The sequence below is a fragment of the Mytilus trossulus genome, chromosome 9 (assembly GCF_036588685.1).
Source record: "Mytilus trossulus isolate FHL-02 chromosome 9, PNRI_Mtr1.1.1.hap1, whole genome shotgun sequence".
NCBI classification, from domain to species: domain Eukaryota; kingdom Metazoa; phylum Mollusca; class Bivalvia; order Mytilida; family Mytilidae; genus Mytilus; species Mytilus trossulus.
This window is the reverse complement of record NC_086381.1, coordinates 31451417-31470383: the sequence shown is the minus strand read 5'-3', so window position 1 is coordinate 31470383 and position 18967 is coordinate 31451417. Positions and strand designations below refer to the sequence as shown.

At 32.0% G+C, this 18967-nt stretch overlaps 1 protein-coding gene across 5 annotated transcripts; it reads left to right on the top strand.

Annotated features, from left to right (window-relative positions):
- The first annotated feature begins 372 nt into the window (after window positions 1–372).
- On the top strand, window positions 373–17701 carry LOC134685561 (melanopsin-B-like). Of its 5 annotated transcripts, none has more exons than XM_063545350.1 (2): window positions 373–397; window positions 16303–17701. In XM_063545350.1, exon 2 carries the CDS (start codon window positions 16475–16477, stop codon window positions 17627–17629), a length of 1155 nt encoding a protein of 384 aa, XP_063401420.1. In that variant the 5' UTR covers window positions 373–397; window positions 16303–16474; the 3' UTR covers window positions 17630–17701. The 5 variants fall into 5 exon arrangements, with proteins under 5 accessions (XP_063401420.1, XP_063401419.1, XP_063401421.1 ...); XM_063545349.1 differs by lacking the exon at window positions 373–397 and adding an exon at window positions 6598–6705; XM_063545351.1 differs by lacking the exon at window positions 373–397 and adding an exon at window positions 10548–10622.
- The last annotated feature ends 1266 nt before the right edge of the window (window positions 17702–18967 follow it).

Genomic DNA, 18967 nt, shown 5'->3' with positions numbered 1-18967 from the left:
TGTGTGCGTATGAAAAATGCCATTGATAAAAATAACCAATTGGCACTATGACCACTGCAACACTTAGAAATACCAGTAACCAAAGTTAATCAACATAATTTAACGTATGCATACAAATTAACAAGTGCTATTTATAAGACAAAAACATATCTTGAATTTGTCTTAGGGTGACAGTAATAGTATGACATTATTTGTATAACACATTGTATGAACTGAATATAAATTCTAGATGTTACATAAATGCCTTGTTGTGTCCCTCGAATTTCTGATCTCATTAAAAAAAATTGACAACCTCACATTTTATTTATTATAGTGTCGATGATCTTCTGAAGTGTATAGGTTCATGATTGACACCGTATAAAAACACCTCGGACAGAATTGCTTTTAACCTTCAGATGTACGTATAGTCATGATATTAATAGTAACAGCGATAAAAGTCATGAAAGTTTAAACAATTATTGTATACAAAAACTCTTCCGTGGACGAGCTCTGTGCGCCATCTAAAGATATGTAAGTTTGCCCATAGTTATCAAAATAGAGGTTATGATAAGTGTTATAAAGGTAACTGTTTTAAGTATGGTTTCCTTATTACTGATGGAAAACCATTGGAAGATCAGCACTAGTACTGTGATTAGACATAATTTAAGGTTTTGATATTATGTTGGTATGTGTAGTTTTGTTATAATTATTTTTATTGTGCTGTTATAATTCAATTTAATTCAAAAAGAGATTTCTTTCAATTCTTCGGTTAAATACATCTTCTTGCTTTTTGATCTGGACTATAACGTAGACAAACTAAATCAAATCTTTATTTCTATGAATTGTTTTTTTGTCTCCATAAATGCTCATTTTTAAATTATAGAATGCTATTATTTGGCATTTACTTTTATCATAATGGTGTGCACTAGCTATTTTCTATTGGGCCTACACTCTCGGGTTATATGTAGTACATGCTCGGTTCTGTTTAATGTTGTACATTTTTGTATTTATCTTTCATTTACTGTTTTGATTCCCCTATTTTTATTTCAATTAGTCAAGATGCTATCTGATGTTATTCTTCTCTTTGGTATCTTCTTGTTGTTTTAACTCCTGTCTCTCGGAAGGACCGACTGTGTGCTTATGATAAAGTTCAATGATAACAAGTAATTTCTACTCTCCCTTGACCCCATTTGCGAGTATGGTCTTGAGAAAACGATGATAGTCCGTCGGAAGAGGACGATAAATGGCTGACCCGTGATAAGAGAGAGCCATATCTCTTGTAGGTAAAATACATCCTTGTAGATTTCGAAAAAGAGCAGGCTAATGTCGCTACAAGGCAGCACTCGCACCCGCAAACTGGAAAGGGATTTTAATATAAGTTGCAAAACTTGTTTTCCGATCCACTATAAATAAATATGTTTAAACTAACAAGTAATAAAGACGCAATATGACTATATGAAACAGATACAAAAATTAGTAATCAAAATAAATGAATAGTCAAGAATAAAAATTATTCAGGTAAAGCAAAAGTGAGAAGAAGCTAAAGAAAGATCATGAATTTTCTAGGGGTGAGTCTAAAAGTTTTCATGCCTGAATGTAAAAAATGTCGTCGAATTTCAGACCGACGTGAACATTGTGACAACCGTTTATTTTTCCTCTCATATTGTCGATGATCTTCCGAAGTGTATAGTTTCCGTATAAAATGATCCCAGACAGAGTTTCGTTTGACCTTCTGATGTACATGTCAGATTCAGATAAGAGTGAAGGTTTGGTACCATTCAAACGTTTATACCCGCGGCAATTTAATTGTTTGCATCTGTCCTAAGTCGGGTATCTGGTCGTTTGTTAATGCGGTTCATGAGTGTTTCTCGTTTACATTTCTCGTTTTTTTTTATATAGATTAGACCGTTGGTTTTCCCGTTTGAATGGTTTTACACTGTCTAGTATGTATTGGTGCCCTTTATAGCTTGCTGTTCGGTGTGAGCCAAGGCTCCGTGATGACGACCGTACCTTGACATATAATGGTTTACTTTTATAAATTGTGGCTTGGATGGAGAGTTGTCTCAATGGCACTCATATTTCATCTTCTTATATCTATGTACATGTACCTAGTGTTCTCATTATAATATTAATAGCGATAACACAATTATTGTATACAAAAACCTTCCGTACTATACTGTAGTTCTCAGTACGATAAACAAAAGAGAGATAAGTTTGCATAGTTATCAATATAGAGGTTATGCTCAGATAAGTGTTGTAAAGGCAGATATTTTAAGTATGTCTTCCTTATAATTGATGGAAAACCAATAGGGAGACAAATGACCAGCCTTGTAAGTAGCTGTAGAAATAAATGAAAATTTTAATATTTATTTGTATTAATAGTTTTATTATTACTTTTATGATACCTTATGATTTAATTTGATTAATAATGCGATTTTCTTCCTATGTTTTTGGTTTAATTCAAACATATTTACAGCCCGTAACAAAGAAGTGATCGAATTGGTGTTTCTTTACCGTCAAAATTAGCTACGTTATCGACACACTTAATTGAGTAGTGACCGAACTATTGGTACTTTAACGTTAAAAAGATTGACAATGCTGACAAACTTTCATGTGTCGATAGTTAAGTTTAATACCGATAATATTGAAAATAATTCTAATAATATGAAACAAAATATGTCCATGCACCATTTCGATTGGGCGAAAAGAAGTCATTTCTTCAAAGTCAGAACAGAAAAAAAGGTTTATGGAAGGACGTCTTGATAGTATTATTTCCTTTACAATTTTACACAAAATTAAAAGAAATATACTGGTAAAGAATTAAAAATGTGTTTGATAGGAATGAAGTCCTTTATTTTTTCGGAATACAATGTGAACAGTATGTGTGATGGATTTGAATTCAATCAATAACTTTGAAATGTTTTCACAAAGCTAGTTCTTAAAACGTTTGTATCAGGGAAAACATTTTTCTTTGACTTTTAAAACATGTAGTGGAAACGGATTTCCTAACCATTCACTTATAAGATTCCGTATTTCTGATTTTTTTGTTCGAAAACGTAAATTATACGACTTTTATTATGACTACGTGAACTTGTGCCATTTATTTTTGCTGGTCTTTAGGAACACAATTTACAATTGTGCAGTGAACGGAGCACTTATACATAACCTTATAATTCTGTTTGGAAACAAAAATAAATTCCCAATATATAAATATACATGTATGAATATACAAAATGTACATGTATTAAATGTCGTGTACATGATTGGATTTTGTGGATATAACTACCGCACAGAAAAAGTATCATGGATTTCGAGGCTTTCATATTCAAGGTTGTTGAAAACCTGTGGAGTTCTCTACAGTTCCTTAAAATATCAATTATTTTTTGGTAAATTGGGTGCCGTCTCCCTGAACATGCTATAATGGTTTACTTTTTAAATTGTTATTTGGATGGAGAGTTGTCTCATTGGCACTCACACCACATCTTCCTATATCTAACACTTAAGTCATATCTTTTCAATTTCTTTTTTTTTTCCTGTTTGTCTCTGATGTCTTGATTGTTGGAACGATTAGTGGTATCTAACAATATTTACGAAAACTTTCTGAGAATTATGAATATTTCTTCTCTGTCAGATATGGATCATTACCAATGATAAAATGAAATGCTGTACATCACATCTTATAGGGGTTTAAATTTCAAATATTCGTCAATAACTTAAGATTAAGAGCAATTTTGTCTTTAACATTTCAAATGTTAAAGGGTACATTTGTATTTTTTGCTTCGATTTGAAAGAAATTTATGTCAGTTTTTTCTGTGACAAAGTACAAGCATAACCGTACGGTTACCTACAGTTGTTAATGTTTGTGTCATTTAGGTCTTTTTGTTGATAGGTGTCTCATTGGCAATAATACCACATCTTTTTTATATGTCGGTTTTACAACAATGTATGATTGACATAATCCCGGGGACATAATAAACAGATAGGTATGAAAAAGAAAAGATATGGGGTATTCTGTATCAGACGAAAGAAAAACTATTACAGTGTTGAATCCCATAAATATTCACAGTGCAAGCAGTGTATAATAAATAATCGGTTATTTCTAAAATTAAATGAACCTGTATTTGCCTTTTCATGGAAACGAAAGTATAGAGATTATAGACGATATACAGAAAAAAACTTCGACTTAAACAATGGCTGAAAACTTACACATTGGACATGAAATATTTTGTCGATGAAGAAAATTAAATTCTGTCACTTCTGAAATAAGTTTGTCGGTAACGTAACTTATTCTGACGGTAAAGAAACGCGAATTCGATCACTACTCTGTTACGGGCTGTATGTATAGAAGATTGGGAAACAAGTTTTGCAACTTATGTTAACCCCTTTCTGGTTTTTATAGTTCATTGTCGTATCGGTATAGGTTTATTACTTTTGGAACTGGATAGTATGTCAGACAAACCAACCTTCATTATTAGTGGAGCACCTGATTTTCCTTCACGTCTTATTTTCGTATTCAAAGTACAAAATGTAAGCTTGTTATCCGTTGTTTAGATCATTGTATGTTGTATGGGCATTTTCAAAAAATAATGCCATTTAATTAATTGGATATCTTTTTTTTTATCTTAATTAATCGTTCTAAAACTTCATTTTCTAAAAAGACCCTTTTATAAAGGTAAATAAAGCTATAATCATTTTGCATTTACTTTAATATGATATAATACATTAGTGTGTCCGTCCATAAGTTATCCTATATCGTGATCACACGCTCGTAGTATATTTAATACTTGCTCCAGTACAAACACGTTCATTTCCATAAGAATATATGTACCTTCTGTGTATAAACATATAGAAAGCTTCAATTCTGCATTTACTTTAATAAACGTTATGATGTACATTAGTGATCCTATATCGAGCCCACACCCTCGTAGTATATGTACATTTAAATGCTTGATTTAGTACAAAAAAGAATACATGTACCTTTTGTGTGTAAACATGCTCGTGCCATTTGGATGCAGTAGCATGTGTCCCTGTGCTTGGATGACGAGTTGTCTCATAATGACATTGTCACTATATTACCACATCTTCCTATATCTATATACTATTATAAAGTTTTAATTCTATTCTAGTATTTACTTAAATATACATTATGATGTAACACAGTTCATTATTTGTCCTCTATCGGGCACACGCCCTCGGGGTATATCAATTACTTGCTGTTCTCAGTTCTATCGGTCTTTTATTGACTGTTGGGATTATCCTGTTCTGGTGCTGTTTAAGTATCACTCTTCGGTTATCTGATAACATATTTCATTTTGTGAAGAAAATGCAGCTATTTTCAGTTCATTCAGATTATAACCATTTTTATACGTAGATCGCAATCACAATCATTATAATTAAGTGATTACACTGGTATGTACTGCGCTGTATTACGAAATATCCTTAGATGTTCAGAGACATAAGTTTGGTTTTTATGATCAAACGAAATCTAGATACTATCTCACGATCATGGTATATTCTAAATACAAAATAAATGGTATTTCATTACATGTGGGTTTAAAGGCATTTGCTATTCACCGATTTATGAGTATACAACAGGTGTCATTTTTCCTGTAGGAGAGGCTTAACTTTAAGGAACAATTTGATTCCAACCCCATACCGTGATCAATGTTTTGGTTAGTTTGCTTATTTGATAATATTCTGTGTTTTTTGTGTTTCTTTTTTGTGTGTTTGATTTTTTCTTCTTTTTGACATAGTTTTGGCTGTCCTTCGACTTATTCGTCTTCTTTGTGTCTTCGTATTTTCGTTTATCTGACATTGAACTATTAATAAAATTTGCCAATGAACTTCCTGTCCAATTATTCCTGTTGTGTTTGATATACAGGTATTATTACACCATTAACAGGATGCCTTTTCTATATCTTATTGACATATACTGGTCTATACTGGATTATTATATCTTATATCAGTTAAAAACATATTAAATGTCTACCATACGAAGTGAATTGCCGTGATATTTATTATCTCAAGATTATCTTAATAAATAATATTGTGTTTGTATTTAAAAAGTTGCTTCTTATAAAGTAAGGTCAATTCTTCATTCAAAAATACATTTTTTGCAATTCTTTTTGTGAGGTTATTATTCTAACTGATAAAATGAAGCATCGCTAAATCGTAAATCACGTTATACATGTACTTGCTACTTTATACCTTGCTTGAATAAACTTTACAAGTACGATGTTATATCTCAACAATCGATTGTTTCCGATTGAATTGTTTCAAGTGATCTCATAGTAGATATCCGTTTTATATATTAACCAAGTTATTACTTACATTAAATAGATACTAAATGTATTTATATTTCAGTACTGACATTTAATACAGATGAAAATCACTGCATACATGTACTATTAAAGCAGTATTTGTTTTACTTCATGTACATGTACATGATGTAATTATAAAGTATTTAAAAAAAGAATACTAGTCTATCTACATGGGTCTGAACATTCTTCTGTGGTGTGTCAAATCACTTAAATGTCAGCTGTATTATAATAGCCAGTTTCCTCTCTCTTCCTACATGTAATCAACCTAATTATTTCACGCGGCCACTTAACATTTCATTCAAAGTACTGTGGTCGTAGATGCAATTTCAATTATACACTTTAAGTAATTCGAAGTGACATTCTTCAGTCTGCAGGGAAGAAGGTATAGTATTTGAGCCATTTTCAGGTAAGAGAACGAACTTCATAATTATCATAGTTGTATCTTAATTTATTTTTATTTGTTGTAACGTCTAGTAGGGAGAGTGACACGCCCCCCCATCCCCCCCCCCCCCCCCCGCCCTAAAATTTAGTACATGAATGTACGTGTGGCATTACTTTTTCATGAAAGATATCCGATTCTTTATATCGAAATACTTTTTCTCTTGTGAGTCTAACTAAAAAATTCTTAAATAATAAAGGTTTAAATTAAATCAATTTACTACGTTTTTTTCATAACATCCATATCGAATTGCTTTTTTTTATATAGTCCAGGACTTGCATGTGATATTAGCGTAAATATACAGCCTCCAAAGAGGTTACTTTTCATTGAATCTACATGTAGTTCTAGACATGACTTCGTAATATTCAATATGAATAAATTACTATAATTTTTACAAGTTTTTAACTAAGCGTAATTGTATAGTGTACATTGTATTACATCGAAATAGAAACTGCTGAAGAAGAGACATCATTATTGTTGACAGAAATTCAAAAAAAAGGCATTAAAAGATTATGCTTACTAGGGGTATAATTTAGCGTTTCTGGCCCTTAGAGTCAGCCATATTCAATAGGCGCAAATGCAAAGTTCCGTTCTGTTTTTATGGAATTTGGTGTTGATGGCATGTCTGGTATATCTGGCAGTTTTCCCATATCCTTTTATTAGTATCTGGTCAATCTATTCTCAATTTTCTAGACTCGGAATCAATAAATAGATTGACCCACTGTTAATTGACTTCCAAAAAACATATCTTGACCTATGATTGCCTATCTTTTGTGTGAATCTGTCTTAAGGAAGTTCGCTTGTCATGTTTTGGGATTTTATCAGATTTTTGGAATCCTCTGGTTTGATCAATTTGAATGCATTTAAAAAAAATGCACATTGACCCCAATTTTTATTTTTATAAATCTTTAACATGTATAATAATTAGCCATCTGTAAAAGTCTTAAAATTTTAATTATTTTTTAATAGTTTTTGCGATCTTAAACATGTGAATGATAAAGCTAAGAAAAGTCAAGAGAGAATAGATTCCCAAAATTTCAATGCTAATATCTCAAAAACAAGCACATTGACCCATATAGATATTTTACTTCCTTTATAAACGCCCTATCAACATAAACTAGTGTTGAAAAGCTAATTATTTTGAAACTGAGAAGCGTACTTCACAGACAAGAACACGTAAATTATACGAATATTGTGTTCTGTATCTATTTTTTAATATAAATTGGGTAAGCTAAATCCGACAATTGATGTATCATTTCGAAAACTTACATTCTCTAGATTATAATTGTTGTAATACAATTCGACATTTTTTACAAATGAAAAGATCTCAATATTGAAATTAGGAGATGTTGTATGATTATCAATTATAAACAGCTATTTACCAAGAGACCAAAATTATTAAGATGCAAACAAGTAAGAGTATAAGTTACCGTTTAATCTTCAACAATGATCAAGAAGCCCAAGTTGCGTTATAAGCTAAACAGTACTCTAAATATGCTAAATGACAATATGGGAAACCAACAAAAATTTCACAAAACTAACTGAAATTTTTTGCTTAAAACTGTATACGAAATTCAACTGCATTATTTCTGTATTAGTATAAAGCGACATATAAAACAATTCGTACAAGAATTCCTATGTTTGCTATGACATAGAAGCAGCACTAATATTCAAAGAAAAATATAATAACGCACAAATAATCTTTCAGTAACTTCTTTGACCATCAAATAGTTCAGAGAATTGGCATACATCGTGGTCGGAATAACGTGGGGTCAAGCTTCAAATGTATTACAAACATTCCACATGATAAATATAACCTGCACTTAATTAAAATTATAATTGTTGAATGAAAGGTATGACTGATTATTTATATAGTATATCAGTTTCACTAAGCCAAGAATGTCTCGCCAAGTATTTCCTTTCTGTATTAGTTAGTGTGACTATAAATATTAACGTATCAACGTAATTGTTCGCAAATAAATTTTATATTCTAGCAATTATGTCTATTTACAATACTTGCTTGTCGACTGAGTTGAATTAGTAATATTTAAGATATTAATGTCTGCATAATAATAGGAAGATTGAGGGGTCAGATGGGGCTCACTATTGCCCTGTGCCCTTTGTCCTGAAATTTTTACAATGTTTAGCTGAAAAGAGACAATCTAAGCTCTCCGTAGACTATACATTTCTGTTTTGTGGGCTTTCCATAAATATTTCTTTTTATATTTCTGAAGGTTTTTAGAGTGATCAGTTTTTGTTTTTGTATTATATTTTATATATAAAATCACATCTTTTGTGTCGTTTTATTGATAAAATCTATATAACATAAAAGAAAAATATGCAACTTACTGTTACACATAAGGGTTTATTGTTTACGACAGCTTGAAGGGGTCAAAAACCGATTTCCTACGTATCTTTTCACGCCTCTTAACTATGAAAATCATGCTTTTAATGTTATCAAATATTTCAACTTTTCATGATTTTCAACTAAATTTTAGCTAGAAGCTGGTTGGATATTGAATATCGAATATCATATAACGAACAAGCCACTAACTTTACAACTCTTGAACTTCACATACATCCTTATATCTGTAAACATCAAAGGATGATAACCAGTTTGAAGACGTGCTAATCTTGATTGAGGAAATTATTATCTTTAAGCTGCAGAATGAGTCCTTCATCACCATTGAATATTCTATTGATAATATACTTCAATCATTATTTAATTTATAATCGAACAATTCTTTTCTCATTGTAGTCGTTTTGCACTTTCGTGGTTTTACTTTTTGGTATTCAGATTCAATACATACATAGAATTTGGGTACAGTATCTTAGTTCAGTTTTTCGGAACATTCATTAGGTCTATCTATGTTTATTCTAATCAGTGATATCTATGCGAGAATAATTGCTGTTTCTTATTTTGAATTCTAAAATTAATGATAAATGGTTCATATTATACATTTTTCTCTTTATATGTGGACTCACACCACATCTTCCTATATCTAATATATCAGGTCAAGATAGGTGAGCGAAGCAGGTTAACCAATTTCATAAATTCTTATGGTTTTTTTTCTTGTGGATAAATATCATAGATCAAAGGAAAGGCAATTACACAGTCTAGTTGTTTTATGTAGGGTCTTTAATGTGAATCCATGTTCATTTATCTTACCAAAAGGTCAACGCGGTATATGAAGAAGACAATAATATATCCATAAATATGTGTTATGCTTTTGGTGACAAGTACTACATAGCGCCAGTGCAAATGTTATGCCTCATTCATATTCATCAACGGTCTATAGGATCATGTCTTTATAAAAAAAAAATGGACCGCAGTATACTGTATTTTATTATTGGGGGAAAATGTTTGATGGAATATTGCGATGCTACATATGTACACACATGATAAATATTTTCTCGTTATGAAAATGTACACGGTCGAATTGAGTTTTATCGAGAACAAAACATAAAGGTATATTTCTTTTATCTAATCCTTAAAATCATCAAATTCAATACGTTCGCATAAACACAAGGAAACGTTTGTTGATAAGAAGTAGTTTTCACAAAAAGATGAGCTTTGACACTGAAATGCTTTCTTAAATTTTCTACTTATTAACATTTCATTGTAGTTGAATTTTAAAAATCTTGACTATTTATATAAAGCATTCGACCGAATTTAAAAGCATATAGAATTATAAATCATTTAACGTGTCATATAGACTATTAACTGAATCATTATATATTAATAATTACATGAATGAGATGAATGAAAAAGAGGCTATAAATCGTTCGTTTGTTACCATAACGGTTTAAGTTATAATACAATCTTTAAACTATTTAAAAAAGGAATGTCACTTACTTCTACCATAGTTGTTGACTAAAAAAAGGTATGTATCTTTTTGGTATACAAGATTGTATGCATATTTATTTTACTAGTTCGTATTCTCGATCAAATTTTGAACATAATTATACAAATATTGTTTTTACTTACTATTCATATACAAGAATAAGATTTAACTCAAAATTTATTAACACAAACCATAGAATTGTATTGTATAAAGGTACAACTACATGTACATGTATTACAACTATTAAGTGATTTGTGGATTGTTTGCCTGACGTCTAGTGGCAAATGTTTCATCACATTCAGGACGAATGCTATTGGGTAATTCTAGCAATATATATGTCTTACTTGTACATTAAGTTACTGGCTCACCCATGCACATGTATCTTACATCTCTATATACATTGTGCATGTGTGAATATTTGGAGTTTTACTTTTAGGGCTCTATTATTTCTGTAAAGCAAATATGTAACCAATATATGCATATGTTTGAACATTATCAATTTGTTTTAATCAAATAGTAAACGTTAGCTCTCTTAGTCTGGCCTTGAATGCATACAACTTTGCTCAGTGCTCGGAGCACAAAAATCATGCTCGAAACAAGAAACCCAGCATTTTGATTGGTTTATTTTGGAGTACGAGTACAAAAAACTGACCCCAAAGTTTTATGACCGCATACAAGGCCTGGTCTACATTAGACATAGCCCACAGGGGCGGATCCAACCATTTTAAAAAGGGGGGTTCCTAACCCAGGACAAAAAGGGGGGTTCAACTTTATGTCCCCATTCAAATGCATTTATCGGCCAAAAAAAGGGGACCCAATCCTCGACCCTCCGGGATCCGCCAATGGCCCGAAAAGACATTTTTATCTCTCAGGACAGAGGCCAAATTCTGATTGACAACGTACCGAATTGAATTGATGACTTATTTGTCGGATTATGTTTTACATTTTATCAACCCGGGGTCTCCAACATAATTTACTTCATTGTTGAAGGCCGTAATGTGACCTGTATTTGTTCACTTACTTGTTGATATCTGACTCGTTGCAACTATATAAACTTGGTTTTATATATCAGTTACAAATTGTCACGATATAAAAAAATGAAAAATCGGCTTATTTTCTGACCAAACGCATTTTCTGGTGTCTTACATATTAAACGAGGTATAATTTAAAACAATAGCAAATCCAATATGACAGTAGAAATCAGGGAAAATTATTTTGTGTTTAAATATACCGATTTTTATATTGTATAAAGTAAAACTTATTTGGACCATTTATTTTAAACGAAAACATTTTATTCAATTAACATATCGTGCACACACAAGTTATATGCTATTCAATGGCACACAAGGACGTCTTGATATGAAATATATTGAAAGCACATTCTAATAATTTGAGCCTTTAATAGCTGAGCATGTGCTTTGTAATCAATCATGTCAGTTTGTAAGAGGGCTAAATAAACAGGAGAAAACTTGCTTTAAAAGTAATATCTATAATTTATAAGTTACGACTTTTAAATGTTCACTATAAAAACCATTATTTTATTAATGTCCCAAAGGCAGTATGATAAAAAGAAATGATAATTTATCAATTAAGGCCGTCTTGTCAATTTAATATGTCTGTATGTTCAAGAAACTTATTTTCAAACTGTAATTCATGTTACAAAATTGAAGGTTTTAAGATGAATTTTTCTTTGTCACTACATTCAATCGTTATATTTTAATTACCTTTGTAATTGAAAGGTCAAATTCAATTTTCTTTTAATACCCCTGGTATTTATTATTATACTACTTCTGTCTTGTCTGATAACATCTGCTAAGTTCCGCCATTACATGTTAGTACGGAAATATAATACATATAGTGGGTTAGAAGTCGACATTTTTTTCTTTCATTATGAAGTACAAGGTAACTTGAATTATAATTTTGCTTTATAACATTTTAAATTACTAATAATTGCATATATATACCAATTATGTGTATCGAATGCATTGTGTATCAATTGTCATATTCATACTTTACAGCAACGTGATACATTTTATGTCTATTTTCGGTTTTATTTATGTAGTATTTTTTAAGCAGAGAATACAATGTATATATGTATATGCTTTAAGAAGTGTAAGACGTTTCTATTTATGTAGAAGGATATGTTTTATATTTAAAGTTTCTACTTATAAATTACATTATTTATTAAGATGCATTTCTTGATGCTAATTCTAATCTGACGGAAGGAATTATGCATTTAATTTTGAATGTTAGTATCGCTTTATATATGCCTCAAATTAGAAATTGCCGTGATTTATGCGCCAATGAGTACTCATTTGTAGCTGCGACTCGTACTGCATGAATAGAATGACAGTTGATATAACTTTAGTTTTAAATTTGTGTTAATATTGACGATTGTGTAAGTACATGTATAATATATATCTACTATTCCATTTTATAAAGTGAAAGGAATTTGTTCATGCATTAATGAGGTCAATCATGTTTGTCATTTTTTTTGATAAATAGGTCAATTCTTTGGAGCTTATATTGATAAAATGCGAGAAGGACCCCCCTCCCCCCTAATCCCTAATGTTGTTTTAGTCTAAATTGACTTACCAAATGTTGGAGAAACGTGACCACACCAAATTTAATGGTTTAAAAAATAAGATTTCTGAACTTCATTAAATATAATTATGTACGATTTGACACTGAAGATATATTTCTTACATGCCAACGTGTTATATTTTTCGGTGTGGCTTTTTTTTTGCCTCCGTTTTAGTTAATGGTCAAGCATATTTTAGAATACCAGACTGAGTGTATTTATTATAGCTACTTTTTATAGACATTGATTTTTATAATATATTATAAGCATGCTTGTGTTTCATGTAAGAGAACTATATTGGAAACTCTTACAATTTTCCATGATTGATTGAAGTTTTAACGTTTTACATTATTTAGGTCTGCTTTGCTCGGAATACTAAAATTATTAAACCTTGATCCAGATCCAGAGAGGGGGTTCCGGGGTTCCGGGGGTTTGAACCCCCTTTTTGGGGACGATCAATGCATTTGAATGGGGACATGTAATTGGACCCCCCCCCCCTTTTGTCCTGCGTTAGGAACCCCCTTTTTAAAATGGGTGGATCCGCCCCTGTGATCTATAATTTAAACGGGTCTTTGTTAGCGAGGAATTTAGGTGAAATACAAATGATAGAAACATTACTGTAATCTCCTTTCACAATGCATCGTTCTTTTTTCTGTGGTATAATGTCCTTCATTCAATCTTTGATTCCAAATGCGTGTCTATAATTTAATTTAAAATTTGACAGATATGCACGTCTACTTTTTGTAACGTGTTGTACAAAATCATTGGCAATAAGAAATGAAAGCGGGTTTAATATAATATTCCTGTGATTTCATTTTGAAATGAAACTTCCAATTTTAATTACAAAATGTTATTGTGTTAAATTATTACCTTGCAAAAACTATAGACGTTTGACATATATACTTTCTTATGATTTATTCCAGAAATAAGATACTTTATTAAAAAGAATTTAGTAATCGTTTCCTTGTTGTGTTGCTATTTTGGTAGATTATAAACCGTCTTATACATACAATTACTACCATTTAAACTTGCCTCAACTGCTACAATTGCGTGTAGTTAGTTTTAATAATTTAGTTCCCATGATTTTTTATTTACAATCATAAAAAAAAAATATCTTGGTTAATCCTTATATTTTGCCCATTTCTTTTAAAATATTAAGTGGTGATATTCCCTCGACCTGATTATGGATGAAATATTTGCAACTGGAGATTAAGATTTGAATAAGTAAGACCCATATGTACTTTTTCACATATCATATAAAAAAAGAAGATGTGTAATCATTGCCAATAAGACAACTCTCCACAAGTGACAAAAAATGGCACAGAAATTAACAACTAAAGGTCACTTTACGGCCTTCAACAATGAGCAAAACCCATATATGGTTACTATATGTTATTGTTATTGGGTTTGTAAAATTCATAAAAAGGGAAACCGCAAAATAGTGATCTACATACAGCAGGATATATCACCCTTGTAAACACTCTTGTAAACACACAATTGTTAGCTTGTTTGCCTTTTAAAATCTTTTAAATACATGCTTGGATAAAGTTTTCTTACCACGTCCACTTGTATTTTTATCCATCTGATGAATTAATCCTTTTTCAACTTATATTTATAGTTTGTTCTTATGTTGTACTGTTATACCACTATCGTAGATTAAGGGGAGGGTTGGTACCCCGCTTACATGTTAAGCGCCGCCACATTATAAATGTACAATGTACATCTGTATGTGTCTGTCCTAAGTCTGGAGCCTGTAATTCAGTGGTTGTCGTTTGTTTATGTGTTAATACATATTTGTTTTTCATTCATTTTTTGTACATAAATAAGGCCGTTAGTTTTCTCGTTTTAATTGTTTTACATTGCCATACGCAGTAAGGGCTTTGCTCGTTGTGGAAGCCCGTACGGCGATCTATAGTTGTTAATTGCTGTGTCGTTTTGATCTGTTGTGGAGAGTTGTCTCATTGGCAATCATAGATATAGGAAGATGTGGTATGAGTGCCAATGAGACAACTCTCCATCCAAATAACAATTTATAGATGAAAACAATTATAGGTCAATGTACGGACTTCAACACAGAGCCTTGCCTCACACCGAACAACAACCTATAAAGGGACCCAAACGACAACTACTGTACATCAGATTCCTGACTTTGGACAGTTGCAAACATTGAATTTCGCAGTTACCACATCTTGTTTATTTTATAGTTACACAATTTTGTTCATTTACTATACTGTTGGTGAATATAAATAATACTTGTCTTCGTTGGTTGGAATGCATTCCGAAAATATGGACCCGTTAGTCGTCTTCCGATCTGCAGTAAAACCCTTTTAAATGTAGGATGCCCGTTTGCATTGGCTTTGTGGATGTACAGGTACACAACCACGTTCGCTCACCATGGGGACGTTGAATCCGATGCCTTGCCATTTGGTAGGCAAATGTTATGTTCCTATTCAATTAACACACATTTGTCAGGGGCAGTCCAAATTCTACAAACCTTTACCCTTGACGGCCTCTTTAACATGACCTATCATGGTCTATTGTATGTTTTGTAAACATGTCTTTATCCTGAAGATAAATACAATATTTGCAACTGTACATTAAGAAACTACAAACAATGGATAGCATGTAGCAATTATAGAATAAATGGGGTTATTTTTTTTCTTGATTTATTATTGTATTTAATACAACAGGAATCAGGGTCGGATCTAGAAAATTTTAAAAGGGGGCTCCCAACCCTGCATGGATCCGCCACTGGGAATACTAAAAATATAAATTGTTTGTACCAAATAAAGGCAACAACAGTAGTTTAAAATATCCAAAATTGACAAACACGTACAACTAACCTGTAATATATCACATAACTATTATCTTTTTATCAGTGACAGTTATACATTTCCGGTGATAATGTCTTTATCTGTCATAATGCAATTAGTTGTAGTAAACATATATACGCATTGTGTATTATAGTTAGTGTACAATGATAATAGTATGTACACATGCTCCAAAGGTAGGCATATCACATTAACCCATGGACATATTTCAAAAGATCACAACCGGTATTTGGTACCCCAGTGATAATTACATCTCTGGTACATGTATTTGTGTAATTGTTTTAATTACTCTTAATTTTCATTGCAGAGTTTGCTACTGGATTAATATGCAACAGGAAGGAAAATATTGTGAGAAAAGGATTGTTTATCCCGAGGTTAAAAAATACTAAATACGTAGTGAGGAAGACAGAACATAAAAAGGAGAACCTGTTGAGATATAAAATTCCTTCAGCGCGAGACTTCAAACATCGATTCACAAAATGACGGGGAACTTTACAAACAGTGATATGACATTAGACGATTTCAATGATGAGGAAACAGCTAAAAGAACATCAGCAATCGTTTATTTATCAGTTGTTATGGCCTTGGGTATTCCAGGAAATTTACTAGTGATTATAGTGTACTTTGGTTCGCTCCGGCGAAGAGATGGCACACATTGGATGTACATCCGGGCTTTAGCAATCACCGATTTACTGGTGTGTACGGTCGCAATACCATTTGAATTGTTCCAACAAACGCACCAGTTAACATTTTATTCTGCAGCAGGATGTAGTATCTTCAGATCAATAAGCGTACATTTATCCTTGACCTCATCTCTTCTTTTAATTGCGATGTCAGGTAATCGTCTAAGACGGGTATGTCAACCTCTAAAAAAACAGCTAACTGTGAAACAAGGTTATGTGACGATCGCAATCGTATTTGGAATTGCCGTGTTATTTTGTTGGCCGGAAGGAGCACTAAGTGGAATAAGCCTTGAAAACTTAGATTATAATTTGACCGGATATGATTGCAGTTTTTCTGACCGATTTAGCGGGAAAGATTACACTACAATATACAGCACTCTCCTGTTAACGGTTTATATTTCGTGTATGCTTGCACTTGTTATTATATATTCAATAGTTGGACGACAAGTGCTTAAACGAACAAAATTTCAAAACTCGAATCGAGCAAGTTGTACAATACCACCTACTTCTGGTGCTACAGAGGTAACCTCATATGAACACCATAGCACCGACACAATTGATGATAAAAGTGAGTATGTGGACGATAAAAGAATCACCATTGAAATAATAAAACATCCAGGAATCACTGACAATATCGATCATAAGAAACATAAAGGGAAGTGTAAGACAAAAAAGAAAACTTCGAAAAAGGTTACACGGATTGCATTTGCTATTAGTTTCTGTTTTATACTAAGTTACTTGCCATATGTAGCAGTAAAACTAAATGCCTCCGTTGTAAAAGGTCGGTTTACACAAACACCGCTTACCAAAGCCATATTTCCAATCCTCGCCAGAACATTTATCATCAATAATATCATAAATCCTGTTATATATGGATTTCTCGATCCTACATTTTTACAGCATTGTAAGATGACAATTAGATATGTCCTATGCATGAAATGTCAAAACTAAATATGTTGTGTTTGAAATATGATCTGTACATAAGACATACCCACGTTTTTATAGTATATAAAGTACATGTAATTAGTTCATTGTTGTTGTTAGCTTTACCAGTACAATACATTGGCTGCTGACTACGATCAGCTGACGATACAAGGATGAATGACCAATCAGCAACAGCAAACAATATTACATTCAGGACTATAACATTTCAGTTTCCTATGACGATAATATCATTTATTTCCTTAAAATGTTATTCCCTAATGTTCTAGATTACTGGATGGATACCAATGCATGTGGGGGTACCAATCAATAATTGCTTCTTCGGTACAATGTACTAAGATAAAGGAAGATGTGGTATGAGTGCCAATGAGACAACTCTCCGTCCAAGTCACGATTTATAAACTTAAACCATCATAGGTCAAGTTACAGTCTTCAACAGGATTTACACCATATATAGCACATTGAGAACAAAAAATAATAATTTTAAGAAGCAAGGTCCCGCTTGGTCATTTAGCTCCTCACACTTATATATATTTACACATCTCGGTTTTTCATGTTTATAAATTATAGATTTTCATATTGTGTTAGCTAGATAGAAAATGTTTCAGATGCACTACATGTATGAATTGTTATTTTTCATCCTACAGGCACACGATGACACGTCATCATATCTGCAACATTATTCCGTCGGAGTAGTAATTTCAATTTCAAAACGATTTCAAAAGTTAAATTAATGTGATACTAGGCTCAATACATAAGTTAAACTTTACTAAATATACGGAGGCTATTTAGCACTGAGTGTAACAATTGTTAAAGGTAAATAAATATTTTATTGTCGAAGATTTGTGTTGACAAATCGTACATGCTAGTCGTCGCATAACTGTCAATTACATGGTGCACGAAACTGCTACTTTGAGCAAGTTGGGACTGGTAATAAATTTTGCTCAAGAGCCAAAGAATGACAGTTCTATTTTTAATCTTCAGCTTAACCACTCAGTTCTAATGTTGTCGTGATGCTCAGTCTTTAGTTGTTTTTTGTTGTGTTTTGTGCATGTACTGTTGTTTGTCTTTTAGTCGATTTTCGTTCCTTGTCATGACATTGATTGTTTGTTTTCTACTTATGAGTTTTAATAATCTTTAAGTATCTCAGTCCTCTCTTTTACTCAGAATATGTGTATAGATATAGGAAGATGTGGTATGTGTGCAAATGAGACAACTCTCCATTCAAGTCACAATTGATAAATTTTAAATTATCATAGGTCAAGGTACGTTCTTCAACACGGAGCATAGGCTCACACCGAACAGCAAGCTATAAAGGGCCACACAAATTACTAGTGAAAAAACCAT

Bases quoted from the DNA above. Each gene is read 5' to 3' on its own strand.
- LOC134685561 (XM_063545350.1), top strand. From the start codon at position 16,475: ATGACGGGGAACTTTACAAACAGTGATATGACATTAGACGATTTCAAT.